Source organism: Dendrobates tinctorius, unplaced genomic scaffold (genome assembly GCF_039654945.1).
Source record: "Dendrobates tinctorius isolate UK_male_01 unplaced genomic scaffold, ASM3965494v1 ptg000069l, whole genome shotgun sequence".
Taxonomy (NCBI): domain Eukaryota; kingdom Metazoa; phylum Chordata; class Amphibia; order Anura; family Dendrobatidae; genus Dendrobates; species Dendrobates tinctorius.
The window spans coordinates 25,615,180-25,629,865 of NW_027361737.1; the positions used below are offsets into that span (position 1 = coordinate 25,615,180).

Sequence of the window (14,686 nt, forward strand, 5' to 3'; positions counted from 1 at the left end):
GCCCCCTTTACCACCAGAATTCTCAGTCTCTGAGTTTAATGGCATGGCTGTTGAGGCCGTGATCCTGAGAGATTCAGGTTTTTCCAACCAGGTCATCCAGACCATGATCAGAGCTAGGAAACCAGCCTCCTCCCACATTTACCATAGGTACTGGAAGGCTTTTTTCCGTTGGTGCGACGATAACAATGTTTTTCCATTGGCGTTCTCCATTCCAACCATTCTTGGCTTCCTCCAGTCCAGCTTAGAGGCGGGCCTGTCTCTCAGTACCCTCAAGGGCCAGGTATCGGCGCTGTCGATCCTTTTCCAGAGGGATCTTGCCCCCTTACCGCAAGTTAAGACCTTTCTCCAGGGAGTCGCCCACGTGGCGCCACCTCATCATTCTCCAATAGATCTGTGGGACCTCAATCTCGTTCTTGGCGTTCTTCAAAAGGCGCTGTTCGAGCCTATCCAGGACATCCCTCTGTCCCTTCTCTCTTGGAAGGTAAGCTTTCTGATCGCCATTACATCCATTAGGAGAGTTTCTGAGCTGGCGGCTTTATCCTGTTGTTCCCCATACCTAGTCCTTCATCAGGATAAGGTCATTCTCAGGCCAGTCCCCTCCTTCCTTCCAAAAGTGGTTTCCCCTTTCCACATTAATGAGGATATCGTCCTTCCCTCGTTTTGCCCTGCGCCTTCCCACCCTCTGGAAAAGTCGCTCCACAAACTGAATGTAGTGAGAGCCTTGCGGGTCTACCTTGACAGGACCGCTTCGCTTCAGCAATCCGATTCCCTGCTTGTCATCTCTGAAGGTCGCCGGAAAGGGCTTCTGGCATCCGAATCCACCATCGCTCGCTGCATTCGTTCTACCATCCTGGAAGCTTACCGCCTTCAGGAAAAACGGCCTCCTCCAGGAGTGAGAGCCCACTCCACCCAGGCTGTTGGGGTTTCTTGGGCTGTTCGACACCAGGCCTCGGCTTTACAACTTTGCAGGGCCGCGACCTGGTAGTCTTTGCACACGTTTGCGAGGTTCTACAGGGTTCATACCCAGGCCTCGTCTGATGCAGCTTTTGGTAGGAAGGTGCTGCAGGCGGCGGTAGCTGACCGGCCGACCTAAGTCCTTCCTTCCCGTTCCTTTATTGCTGTTCCCACCCTCGGGCCTGCTTTGGAACGTCCCATGGTAATCTGTGTCCCCCAATGAGGCGATAAAGAAAGATGGATTTTTGGGTTCTTACCGTAAAATCTCTTTCTTGGAGCCTTCATTGGGGGACACAACACCCTCCCTGTTTAAGTTGTACCGTGTTGGGTCTTCGAGTCCCTTGTTGGGTTGGTACATATTTTGAGAGTTTTTTGGTTGCTTATCCTTCCTACTGCTCTCTCACCAACTGAGTTGATTGGTGCCTGTCGGTGGGTGTATACTGCCGGGGAGGAGCTAATTTTCTTGTTTTGCATAGTGTCAGCCTCCTAGCAGCAGCAGCATACACCCATGGTAATCTTTGCCCCCCAATGAAGGCTCCAAGAAAGAGATTTTACGGTAAGAACCCAAAAATCCATCTTTCTCTAGCAAGATGGCGGTGCCTGCACAATAGCAGCTATCGGATCACCGATAACTGCTACTGCGCAGGCGCTGCCAGCGCCATTTTCAAATGTATTTTTTTTTTTTGGGAGACTTCAGGATTACAGCAATCAAATGTGTATTTAAAATGTTGATTGTAACAACATTTTGTGCTTTTAAAGGGATTGTCCAGAAAAAAACAGTTATCTTCCTATCTGGTGGGTGTCCCACCCCTGGGACCTGTATTGATTAGTAGGTAGGGGAACTTTTAGTCTTGATACAAGACTGCACAGCAGCTTGGACGTGCCATTCCTTCTTTATGGGGTTGCCAGAAAAGCCAAACTCATGCTTGTCAGCCCAAGTCGCACATATGCACTCCACTCTAATAGGTATAAAAATTACCTGTGCTGCTGATTGGTCCAGGTCCAAGCAGTCCGTACCCCCACCAATCAACATGTTATATCACCTATCCAGTGAATACGAGCTAACTTGTTTTCACCGGACAACCATTTTAAGCTATATGGTAAGACTTTAAAGTATGGCCCAATCATTCTCTCCCAACCAATGTGTCATTGGGCAAGGAGCCCAGCTGGTCTGATACTGATATGATGCCCTGTGAGTATTTGTAGTTGTGTCCCCTTTGGTGTCAGATCAGCCCAGAGAATGTCCCTGGAGTGACACATAAAACAACTGTTCTTCAATACAGTATGTGTCTTTTCACATTATTGTGTCCTGTTTGAGCTTTGCAGACATTCTTTGAACATTGCAGGAAAAAGAGGAAATGTTCCAGCCTCTGGTTAAAATTTTCACAATAATCTTTATTCCACCAAAAAAGCAATTAAAAATATAATGGACAGGAACAGGAGGAGCAACGTGTTTCAAACATGGTTGTTCTTTATCAAGCTTGATGTCCATGATATTTTTTTCATTGTTTTTTTGATAGAATAAAGATTACTCTGAAAATTTTACCAGAAGCTGGAACATTTCCTCTTTTTCGTGCATTTGCTATACATGAGTGGTCAGCTCGTGGTTCCGTGCACGCTGGACTCTATAAACATCATCGATGAGCTGGCAGTATTCTTTTCTGTTCCTTGAACATTCATGCTCCTGGCCACTAGTTATACAGAGCCCTAATCACTTGAGTTTACAAGTTCCGGCTGTTACTGAAAGTCGGGAGTGACACTTTGTATTATCTCTTGGAGGCCCCTATCCCTATGTTCTTTGGGTTGGCCAAGTCCCAGAGACTACAGTCTCGTATCCCTTCATTTTAATCTCCTTTAGCATTCATTTATATCTTAATTTACACCATGACTAGGAGGAGGCTGCAAGATGGGCACGAGAAGAGGAGGAGGCTGCAAGGCGACTTATGGAAGAAGCACGCTTACGGCAGGAGGAAGAGGAGCACAAAAAGAGAGAAGAGGCACAGAGGCAAAAAGAACTTCAGAGACAAAGGCAGCAACAACAGGAAGCTTTAAGGCGTCTCCAGCAACAGCAGCAGCAGCAACAACTTGCACAGATGAAGGTACTGGGAAACGTTTTTTCTTTGTCTACACAGACAGATGTTACCATTGTATCAGATTGTATGGTTTGATCCTGTAGTCCTACCCCAAATAAAAATAGAAGAGAGACTACATGAAAGTTTGAAGGATGGATTGGAGACAAAGAAAGAATAAAGAAATGCATTTGTAAACTGACAAAATACTATATTTTTATAAACTATAAGATGCACTTTTCTGCAAAAGAAAATCTTGTTGAAAAGTGCCTTCCTGCGTCTTATAGTTGGGAGTCAGCCTCTCTGCCCACCCCCTTCATTGCAAGTATTTCCCTGCTGCTTCCTCAGTGATCTGGGAGAGCTTTTAGAAAGTGATGCATATATTGCCAGCAATGCTTCCTCTCTCTGCCAGACACTGATCTGTCTGATCATTGTAGGACAGGACAGCGAGCACATGGTTCAGTCTGCTAGATGCTACACCCAGCTGTACTTCTGTCTTCTCTTCCTTCCTCACCTTAGGGTCGCTCCACACTCTGGAGCAGAAAAGGAAAGTGCAGGGCTAACTATGGTGGCAGCTGCACAGACAGGGAGGCAGCTGAGTGCGGTGATAAAGAAAATTGGCATTTAGCTTTGTTACTTAGCCATGGCCGAAAGTGTTGGTACCCTTGAAATATTTCCACAAGATGATGTACCATATTTTTTACTTCATAAGACACACTTTTTTTTTGGATGATGGGAACCGTTGTCTCTTTTAATATACCGTAAACACTGCACTAGGTCCCCCATAACTGTGAGTCCCCCACAGGTTTCCCACAAATGTTGTGGTCCCACACAGGTCCTACATGGTATGCTATATAAGGACAGTGAAGAAAGCAACACCAGCAACTGAGCTTCTTAAATGCTTACAGTAGTGATGAGGAATTCCTGGGGTTCCCTGACAACTATAAGAGTGCGGTACCTGAGGATTAAAGTTTCTCATGTTATTCATAAATATGGCTCATGTTACTTACAATGCTGCTGTTGAGTCTACATTGTTAAAATAATATTTTCTTATTTTATTAAATGTTTTAGCACACTATTTGGCTAAAGATAAATATTTTTTTTATATTTTCTTCCTCTAAAACTTAGGTGCATATTTCTCACAGAAAATTATTGAAATTACACGTTTTGTTATACACTTGTTTATTTACTTTCTGTGTATTGATGCAAAACAAAATAGCAGAAAAAAAGCAAACTGGATATAATTTCACACACCACCCCATTAAGGGGCCGGAGTAAATTGTTGGCACCTTTCCAAAATTGTGAATAAACAACTTGTTTCAAGCATGTAAGCCTTGTGAAAACTCATCTGTGGCAAATAACAGTTGTGGGCAATATGAAACTCACGCCTGAAGCCAGATAAAAAGGAGAGACGTTGTCTCAATCTTTGCATTGTATGTCTGTGTGTGCCACACTAAGCATGGAGAACAGAAAGAGAAGAGAACTCTCTGAAGACTTGAGAACCAAAATTGTTCAACAACATAAACAATTTTAAGGTCACAAGACCATCTCCAGAGATATTGATGTTCCTTTGGCCACGGTGCACAGCATAATCCAGAAGTTTACAACCCGTGACATGACCCATGAATGGTTGCAACACAGCGTAGTCAGGATGGTGCATTACTGCCCCCATCAAGTTTCAAAGAAATTCAAGCTGTCCTGCAGGCTGTGTGCATCCATGTTGACGCAAACTATGCATCGACATTTGAATGAAATGCTATGGCAGGAGACTCAGGAGGACCCCACTGCTGACAATGAGACCTAAAAAAGCTAGACTACAGGTTGCCAAAATGTACGTGAGCAAGATAAAATCCTTCTGAGAAAGCGTCTTGTGGACAGATGTGACCAAAATATACCTTTTTGATATAGCACAAGATTCTACTGTTTACCGAAAATAGAATGTGGCCTACAAAGAAAACACAGTACCTACAGTCAAACATGGTGGAAGTACAAAGATGTTTTGGGTTGTTTTGTTGCCTCTGGCACTGGGTGCCTTGACTGTGTGCAAGACATGATGAAATCTGAAGATTACCAAAGGCGTTTGGGTCACAATGTACTGCCCAGTGTCCGAAAGCTGGGTTTGCGTCCCTAGGTCATCAGTCTTCCAGCAGGATAAAGACCCAAATATACTTCATGAAGCACTCAGAAATGGATGGGAACAAAGCTCTGGAGAGTTCTGAAGTTGCAGCAATGAGTCCGGATCTAAATCCCATTGAACACCTGTGGAGAGATTTTAAAATTGCTGTTAAGAGAAGGCACCGTCAAATATGAGACACCTGGAGCAGTTTCCAAAAAAGCGTGGCTCAAAATTCCAGTTGAGAAGTGTAAGAAGCTTGTTGATGGTTATAGGAAGCGATTAATTGTAGTGATTTATTCCAAAGAGTGTGCAACTAAATACTAACATGTGGGTGTCAACCATTTTGTTCGGCCCATTTTTGGGGGATTTTGTGTGAAATGATCAATTTGCATTTTTTTCTCAGTTTTTTGTGCTGTTCCAATTTACACAAAGGAAATAAACGTGTATAAGAAATCGTGTAATTTCAATACATTTTCTAGAAGAAATATTTCATTACTCTGTCGCCTAATTGGGGGACACAGAACCTTGGGTGTTATGCTGCTGTCCACTAGGAGGCGACACTATGCATAATCTGAAAAAGATTAACTTTGGCTCCTCCTCTGCAGTATACACCCCTGGACGGCGTCCGCCTTCTCCAGTTTTTGCTTAGTGTCGCAAGGAGGCACACCTTTTTTTCTTCCGTTTTTTTTTTCTTTTTTTTTCACCGGAAATACAGATGAAGAAAAGTGGGTCTCCAGCGAGACTCCCGGCATGGCTCCCTCCTCGGTCCCCTATTAGGGGTACCCGGTTGAGGTCGAGGTGGTTTTTCCCCATGTCGCTCCCTCCCCAGTCCCTCGGGTCCTGGTTCGAGGTCGAGACCCCCCTCCTTCCCCAACCCCTTTAAGGGGTCTGGGTTGAGGTTGAGGCGAGGATGAAGACCCCCTGACTGTGACAGACGCACCCTCCCTAATCCCCCGCAGGGCGTATTAGGTTGAGACGCCTCAGGTAGGGTCGGAGATCAGGCAGCATTTCGCAGCTTCCAGGGACCCCAGGCTGGCTGAGGGATCCTGTTGGGGCCGGGGGAGGGTGCGGACTGGATGGCACAGCAGAGACAGGGCTTTTCTGCGTCCCTGTCTCTGCAACAGCAGCGGCTCCATAGCGCTTCAGGGGCCCCCATACAAAAACCGCTACCCCCACCACTATCCAGTCGACCATTCTGGGGGGGTCTGGTGCAAATCCGCCCCCCCCCCCGGACGACCGCGCCGCTCTGGAGCCCTCCTGGGCATCAGGCTTCTAATTTAGGCCGCGGCTTCGGCCTAGCTGAAGCCGCCGCCTTTTCCCCGCCCCCCGGATGACCAAAATGACACACTGGAGTGTCATAGAAGGGGCGGATTGATGCAGAAAGGGGGCGTTTTTACACAGCCCAGCACGCCCTTTTCAGCTCTCCGCCCCCTCCTCCCTCTCCTCAGAGCCCCGGTGGCCATTTTTTCTGGATGAGATCCAGGAGAGGAGCATCACAGCGGTCTCCGGGGGGCACAGAACTGGGATCTGTCGGCGCTGGATCTTGGGGCACACCGGTGGGGTAAGCTCACAGCTGGGTTCTCATTACTCAGCTGTGAATCTATACTTCCTATAAGGCTTTCTGTGGGTTCCCTCTGCGTAGCCACCCCTGTACGATCCCTTATAGCCAGCCTCTGTGCACTATGCCGGGCTCAAGGAAGAGAACCAGGCAGGAATGTTTCTATGCATTCTGTACAGCCTGCAAAGCCACGCTCCCTAGTGGCAGCACGTATCCGCACTGCCGGGACTGCATCCAGAACTCTGGGTCAGAACCCCAGGGAGTCCCTACTGACGCTTCAGTGTCACAGGCCACGCCGGAATGGGCAACTCGGATGTCTCAGTCTATGTCACAGTCCATAGACAACCTAACTGCTACATTACTGCAAGCTCTGCAGAGTCGGGCCCCGGCTATGGACGGTACACAGCAAACGGACAGCTTGTCTCAGGAACATGCTGCTTCCGACTCTCACAGACGTAAGCGGACCCACAGGTCTCGATCACCTGAGTCGCACTATAGCACAAGGTCGTCCCCCTCTAGGGAGAGACAGCGTCATTCCAGGTCTCCTGGGCAGTCCCCTGCCACAGACAGACAGTGCAATTTACCACAGGGATCCCCCACCACAGAAGACCCCCGCCCCAGGTCGCCCTCCAGGGATCACCTTAGCGAGGCACAGGATTCGGAGGGTATCTGTGACTCCGACTCAGATAATGAAACGGTCAGGTCGTGGTACCTTCTCCCCCTAGCAATACAGCGCTAGTTGAGGACATAATTTCTGCCATTCATCGGGTGCTAAAAATTCCAGAGTCGCCCCCGGAAGTCCCAGAACAGAGGATTTGCTTCGAAAGTGTTCAAAAACCACCTAAGGTCTTCCCTAATCACGATGAGTTTGAGAAAATACTTACCAAACAGTTTGCGCAGCCTGACAAAAAATTCACTAATCGCACCAAACAATGGACAGATCCACCTGAAGTGGACCCTCCGGTTTCTAGGCTAGCAGCGCAGACTTTACTCTCTCTGCCGGATAGCTCAACCCTCAGGGACGCAGCAGACCGGCAAGTAGAACGCATGGCTCGTTCTATTTTCGAAGCGGCAGGCGCCTCTCTGGGCCCTGCGTTTGCTTCAGTTTGGGCAGCCAAGACCATCCTGGCTTGGGCCAAAAAACTACAGGAGGGTCTTCAGGCTTCAAATCCTGAACTCTCGGACCAAGCGGTCCAGATGGCAGTGGTAGCAGACTACATAATTCATGCAGCCCTGGATTCCGCCAGAGGTGTAGCGGGAATAGCATCAAACGCCATCACGATCCGACGCATCCTCTGGCTGCGAGAATGGAAAGCGGATGCGGCCTCAAAGAAGTCCCTCACGAGACTTCCGTATTTTACTGGAAGACTTTTCGGCGAAAAGTTGGACACCATGATAGCCAATGCCACTGGGGGTAAGAGTACCTCTCTCCCTCAACTAAAACCGAAACGCACGTTTAAACGAAGAAACCAGACGCGATTCCGATCCTTTCGGAATTCCTCGGGCTGGTCCGTTTCGCGCCCAGTGCAAAACCGCAACCGTTCTCCACGCAGAGACAACCCACGGACGCAGCAGCGACCGGACAGGGCTTGGCAGTCGAAAGCAGGCCAAGCAAAACCCAAGGGAGGAAAACCTCAGAACTTCACTTCATCATGACTCGAGACCTCCGGAAGACACCCCACCAGTAGGCGGCCGACTTTTACTCTTTCAGCAAGTCTGGCTGCCTATTACAGAAGACAGGTGGGTCAGGGAAATAGTGTCTTCCGGATACAAGATAGAGTTCACTTCCGTTCCACCGAACCGGTTCTTCCTTTCTGTTCCTCCAACACCACCAGAAAAGGCTCGTGTTTTCCACCAAGCGGTTTCCTCTCTCCTTCAATCAGGAGTTGTGGTGCCGGTTCCCGCGAACGAGAGATTCCGAGGATTCTACTCAAATTTGTTCGTAGTCCCCAAGAAAGGAGGCGGCGTCCGACCCATACTAGACCTAAAACAGCTCAACAATTACGTACGGGTCCGTCAATTCCGCATGGAGTCCCTCCGGTCCATCATTGCATCCATGGAGCAGGGAGAATACCTCGCCTCCATAGACATACAGGATGCGTATCTCCACATACCAATTGCTCCCGCCCACCAAAGGTTTCTCAGGTTCGCGGTCAACCAAAACCACTACCAGTTTGTCGCCCTTCCGTTCGGACTCGCCACGGCTCCAAGAACATTCACCAAAGTCATGGCGGCCACCATGGACGTCTTGCACTCAAGAGGCATCCTAGTCGTCCCGTACCTGGACGACCTCCTCGTCAAGTCTCCCACTTTCAAAGACTGCGAGGTCAGTGTCTCAATCACTCTAGACACTCTGAGTTGCCTGGGATGGCTAGTCAACCTACAGAAATCGTCGACCATCCCAACTCGGACTCTAACATTCCTGGGAATGGTATTCGACACCGCTAGGGGCCTGGTGCTCCTTCCCAAGGACAAGACACTGGCCATCCGTCTGGGAGTTCGTACACTCCTTCGCAGTCCTCCTCGATCTCTCCGGTTTGCCATGAGAATCCTCGGCAGGATGGCAGCAGCAATAGAGGCAGTGCCATTTGCCCAGTTTCACCTCAGGGTCCTTCAACTAGCCATACTCAGATCTTGGGACAGGAACCCTCTCTCCCTCGACAGGGAGTTCAGGTTGACGTCATCAACCAGGAGGTCCCTGCATTGGTGGCTCAAACCAAACTCGCTTACACGAGGGAAGCCATTCCTCTCAGGACAATGGAAGATCCTGACTACCGATGCAAGCCTGACAGGCTGGGGGGTGGTGCACCTACATCACAGGGCACAGGGCAAGTGGTCACCGAGGGAAGTGACATTGCCTATCAATGTTCTGGAAATCAGGGCCATTCTCTTGGCACTGAGAGCATTTCATCACTTGCTTGCAGCCTCGCACATACGGATACAGTCGGACAATGCCACAGCTGTGGCATACGTGAACCACCAAGGTGGGACCCGCAGCGCCCAGGCGATGAGAGAAGTGGCTCATATCCTCCGCTGGGCGGAAGACACAAGGTCGGTACTTTCTGGGGTACACATTCCAGGTGTAGAAAACTGGGAAGCCGACTTCCTCAGCAGGCAAGGAATGGACTCGGGGGAGTGGTCTCTCCATCCCGAGATTTTTTACCAGATCTGTCAACGCTGGGGAACCCCGGATGTGGACCTAATGGCATCCCATCTCAATACCAAGGTTCCCAATTTCATGGCCAGGACACACGACCCGCGGTCGCTCGGAGCGGATGCCCTGGTCCAGGACTGGTCCCAGTTCCGACTCCTGTACATTTTTCCACCCCTCCCCCTAATCGCCAGGGTCGTGAGGAAGATCAAGCAAGAGGGAGTTCCGACCATCCTCATCGCGCCAGACTGGCCCAGACGTACTTGGTACGCCGACATCGTCCAACTTACGGCAGACGCCCCCTGGCGTCTACCCGACCGTCACGACCTTCTGTCTCAAGGTCCGTTCTTCCACCAGAATTCAGGGGCTCTCAATTTGATGGCATGGCCCTTGAAACCTGGATTCTAACCCAGGCAGGTTTTTCACCAGCAGTCATTGCAACTATGATCAGGGCAAGGAAGCCTGCCTCCGCCAAGCTCTATTATCGTACCTGGAGAGCTTTCTTTTCTTGGTGCGAATCTCATGGACAAGTCCCACTCCCTTATTCCCTCCCGAAGGTACTAGGTTTTCTTCAATCGGGCCTAGATGCCAAGCTATCCTTAAGTTCGCTTAAGAGTCAGGTGTCGGCGCTTTCAGTCCTTTTTCAAAAGCGCATTGCTATTAAACCGCAAGTAAGGACTTTCATCCAGGGAGTTTCCCGATTGGTTCCTCCCTACAAACGTCCGCTGGATACGTGGGACCTGATTCTGGTCCTGACAGCATTGCAAGCTCCACCCTTCGAACCTCTTAGAGGAGTTCCACTCTCCATTCTGTCTCAGAAAGTGGTTTTTCTAGTGGCGATCACCTCGTTACGCAGAGTGTCGGAATTGTCAGCACTTTCCTGCAGACGGCCTTTCCTAGCCTTTCACCAGGACAAGGTGGTTCTCCGCACGGTACCATCCTTCCTTCCGAAGGTTGTGTCCAACTTTCACCTTAATGAAGCGATTTCACTGCCTTCCCTTTGCCCGGTTCCGGTTCATAGAGTGGAGAAGGCTCTGCATACGCTTGACCTCGTCAGAGCATTGCGGATTTACGTGTCCAGGACTGCACCTTTCCGGAAATCTGATTCCCTCTTCATTCTTCCGGAAGGTAGTCGCAAGGGGTTGCCGGCAGCCAAGGCTACCCTTGCCAGGTGGATCAAGTCCACCATACATGAGGCCTACCGACTTAACAGTTCCCCTCTTCCGGCCGGTATCACGGCACACTCTACACGGGCAGTAGGGGCCTCCTGGGCCATTCGGCATCAGGCTTCGGCACAACAAGTGTGCAAGGCGGCCACTTGGACTAGCCTACACACGTTTACGAAACACTACAGTGTTCATACCCAGTCCTCAGCGGATGCGAGCCTGGGTAGACTGGTTCTGCAGGCGGCAGTACCCCAAGTCTAGGGGACTGTCAGCACAATATTCGTCCACTGCTTCCCACCCAGGGACTGCTTTGGGACGTCCCAAGGTTCTGTGTCCCCCAATTAGGCGACAGAGTAAAGGAGATTTTTGTGTACTCACCGTAAAATCTCTTTCTCTTAGCCTTTAATTGGGGGACACAGCTCCCACCCTGTTGCCCTTACGGGCCGTTGTTTCCTGTTGAGTTCTCATATTGTTCTTTGAGCTAGTACATAGTAGCCTTCTCACAGGCATGGTTATGTTATTTGGTTACGTTCCTCCTTATGCTTTGGCACAAAACTGGAGAAGGCTGACGCCGTCCAGGGGTGTATACTGCAGAGGAGGAGCCAAAGTTAATCTTTTTCCGATTATGCATAGTGTCGCCTCCTAGTGGACAGCAGCATAACACCCAAGGTTCTGTGTCCCCCAATTAAAGGCTAAGAGAAAGAGATTTTACGGTGAGTACACAAAAATCTCCTTTTTCGAGAACAATATGAAGGCTGCCAACACTTTCGGCCTTGACTGTACACTGTATATACGAGTAGGTAGACTGCCTTTTGTCAAAAAATGTAGATAGATTGGAATCAGTACATCATCATGGAAGTTTAATTCCTATGAAATATTTTCCTGTTCCTTGCTGTGTCCCATAGTCCAGTCCTGCCAGGTTTTCATTGGCTCTGGTGAGCAGAGAACCTTAATGTACTAGTGGTATTCTATCACTAAGAATCGAAGAAACCTGACGGAATTATTACTGGTTAGAGATGGGGTGGAATGGTTTAGGATTTCTCGCAAAATGGATGTCTAAGGCCTCTTTCACACTTCAGTTTTTTGCGTCAGTTAAAAAGAGAGAAAGTATTTTTTTCGTCCGCCAGAAAGGATTTTGGGGTTAATTTTGTCCCTGACTTCCTTTCTCCGGGCATGCGCAATGTTGCGGCTCCAACAAAAGAAAAAACGTTGCAAGGTCCGTCCAGGCATGCCGGCGGATGCAAAATATGTGGCGGATCCTCACAAAAACGGATCCAACGGATGGCCATCCGTCAAGATCCGCCAGTAATGCAACTCAATGGGGGAAAAAACGGATCCTCAAAAAAAAAATGGCGGATACGTTTTTTTCAAAACCTGGCGGATTTTTACTGGTGGTCAAAAACGGAAGTGTGAAAGAGGCCTAAAGAACTGTGAATCATGAAGAAATACTGCCACACCTATGAGGTCTTGCATTGCTGAATACTGCATATTTTCACCTTCGGCTCATTGCATGTTATTTCTATGTTTCAGTTACCGTCTTCATCCACATGGGGTCAGCAGGTGAATTCCGGAGCTTCTCCATCAACGTTGTCTTTGGCAGAGATACAGAAACTCGAGGAGGAGAGAGAGAGACAAAATCAGGAAGAGGTGCGTGTTCTTGAAGTGTGTAGACAAACCCTAATCCTTTCTACTGGTTTAATGAGTTTCTCTTCCATGATATGGTTATGGAACCCTAATCCTTGTATAGCTTTCCAATGTAACTTGGAGTTGGTTCACTACAGTACCCAGAAAGGTTATCAAAATTAGGTCTATTTACTCTAGAAAAGAGAAGACTTAGGGGAGACCTAATATATATGTACAAGTATATCAGAGGGCAATACAGAGATCTCTCCAATGAACTGTTTGTACCAAGGACTGTGACAAGAACAAGGGGGCATTCTCTTCGTTTGGAGGAAAGACAATTTCTGCACCAGCAAGGAAGAGGGTTCTTCACAGTAAGAGCAGTGAGGCTCTGGAATTCTCTTCCTGAGGAAGTGGTGATGGCCAACTCACTGAATGAATTTAAGAAAGGAATGGATGCTTTTCTTGTGAGTAACAGTATAGAAGGTTACGAATAACATAATATAATAGATAGATGGTTGACCCAGCTTAGGGGAAGGAACTTTTTTCCCTGTGGAGAAAATTGGCTTCTACTCTGTGGTTTTTTGCCTTCCCCAGGATCAACAATGCAGAACAGCTGCACTAAAAATAGGCTTAACTAGATGGACATAAGGTCTTCCTTCAGCCTTCAAAACTATGTAACTTACTGATTTCAGTGAAGGGAAATATTTTACAGAGTAAGAACCCGATAAAGACCTAATTAAAAAGAAAATGTAGTTTTTTGATTTTTTTTAAGTAAAGAGCAGCATAAAAAAAAACCTTGACTTCTCCCCAGAGAAGAAGAGAAGCTTTGAAGAGAAAAGGAAAAGGCGCTAGAATTTCCAGTAAAGTTGCAGAATGGATGTTCAATACATTTTTATATAACGTATATTATTGTGTACATTTTTGGCTACTATAAAAACGCAATTCGCTTGGACATAACTTCACTCGCATTTTGTGCATAATCCATACGTGATGGATCAATATAGAAGTGTTTTTTGCAGTTAGGGAATAAGGAAACCTAAGAATCAGTCATTGGATTTGAAAAAGATTTTCATTAACCCAAATTTTGCATACCTGTTAACGCTTGTCTATTGATTATGCACATGTTATCCATATATAATATAGCATATATCCTATCTATTATACATGAAACATCTAATAAGCCAGACATATAGAGTAATGTTAGTTTTTCTTTTATATAATACAGCAAAGACGACTACAGCAAGAGTTGAAGTCTATGCAACAGCAGCAGCAACAGCAGCAGAAGACTCCTGGTTGGGGCAATGCAGTCAAGCCACCCATCAACACCAAATCTCTCCTTGAGATTCAGCAGGAAGAGGCCAGGCAAATGCAAAAATTGCAGCAACAGGCAGGTCGCAGCAGGCCTGCAAATGTTCTGATTCCTGCACCTGCACCTCCTCCAATTGTACGTACTGCAGTATTGTAATATTTTCTATATACCTGCTGTGTGCTTCCAACTTTCTCACCTCTACACACTTGTGTGAACCACACCGTAGTGTAGGCAAGTAACTATTCTTTTCAATTGTTATAAACCCATAGGTTGTTATTTATTTAAAAAAAAAATATTACTGGTAAACACTAATCTCTTTATGTCCATCCACTTGAACTCCTTGAAAATATTGCATTAGAGTATGTGCACACGGTGCGGATTCTGCTGCGGTTCCACTGCATTTCTGCAGCTGCAGGTCCGCAGCAGATTCTGCTGCACTGTACAGTACCTTTTTCTCGTTCGCCTTATTGGGGGACACAGAGACCTTGGGTGTATGCTGCTGCCACTAGGAGGCTGACACTATGCACAAAAAAAGATAGCTCCTCCTCCGCAGTGTACACCCCACCGACCGGCAGAGAATTCCCCAGTTTAGCTTAGTGTCAGTAGGAGGTGGACACGGGTCTTTTATTAGACCCATATCTACCTCGTTGTGCGTCGTTCCTTTTCAGGTTCTACGGAGGGATACAGAGTGAAAAGTCACATCTGTACTCCCACATGGAGTCTGCAAGTACGGCGTGTAC

At 47.7% G+C, this 14,686-nt stretch overlaps 1 protein-coding gene across 6 annotated transcripts in view; it reads left to right on the forward strand.

The window, feature by feature from the left end:
* GIGYF2 (GRB10 interacting GYF protein 2) overlaps positions 1-14,686 on the forward strand; it is a 270,607-nt gene that overhangs the window by 222,757 nt on the left and 33,164 nt on the right. For all 6 annotated transcript variants that reach the window (XM_073581241.1, XM_073581243.1, XM_073581238.1 and 3 more), the window contains 3 exons: positions 2,847-3,053; positions 12,545-12,661; positions 13,863-14,081. In XM_073581241.1, coding sequence (XP_073437342.1) covers positions 2,847-3,053; positions 12,545-12,661; positions 13,863-14,081 — 543 coding nt within the window. The remainder of the gene's footprint in view (positions 1-2,846; positions 3,054-12,544; positions 12,662-13,862; positions 14,082-14,686) is intronic.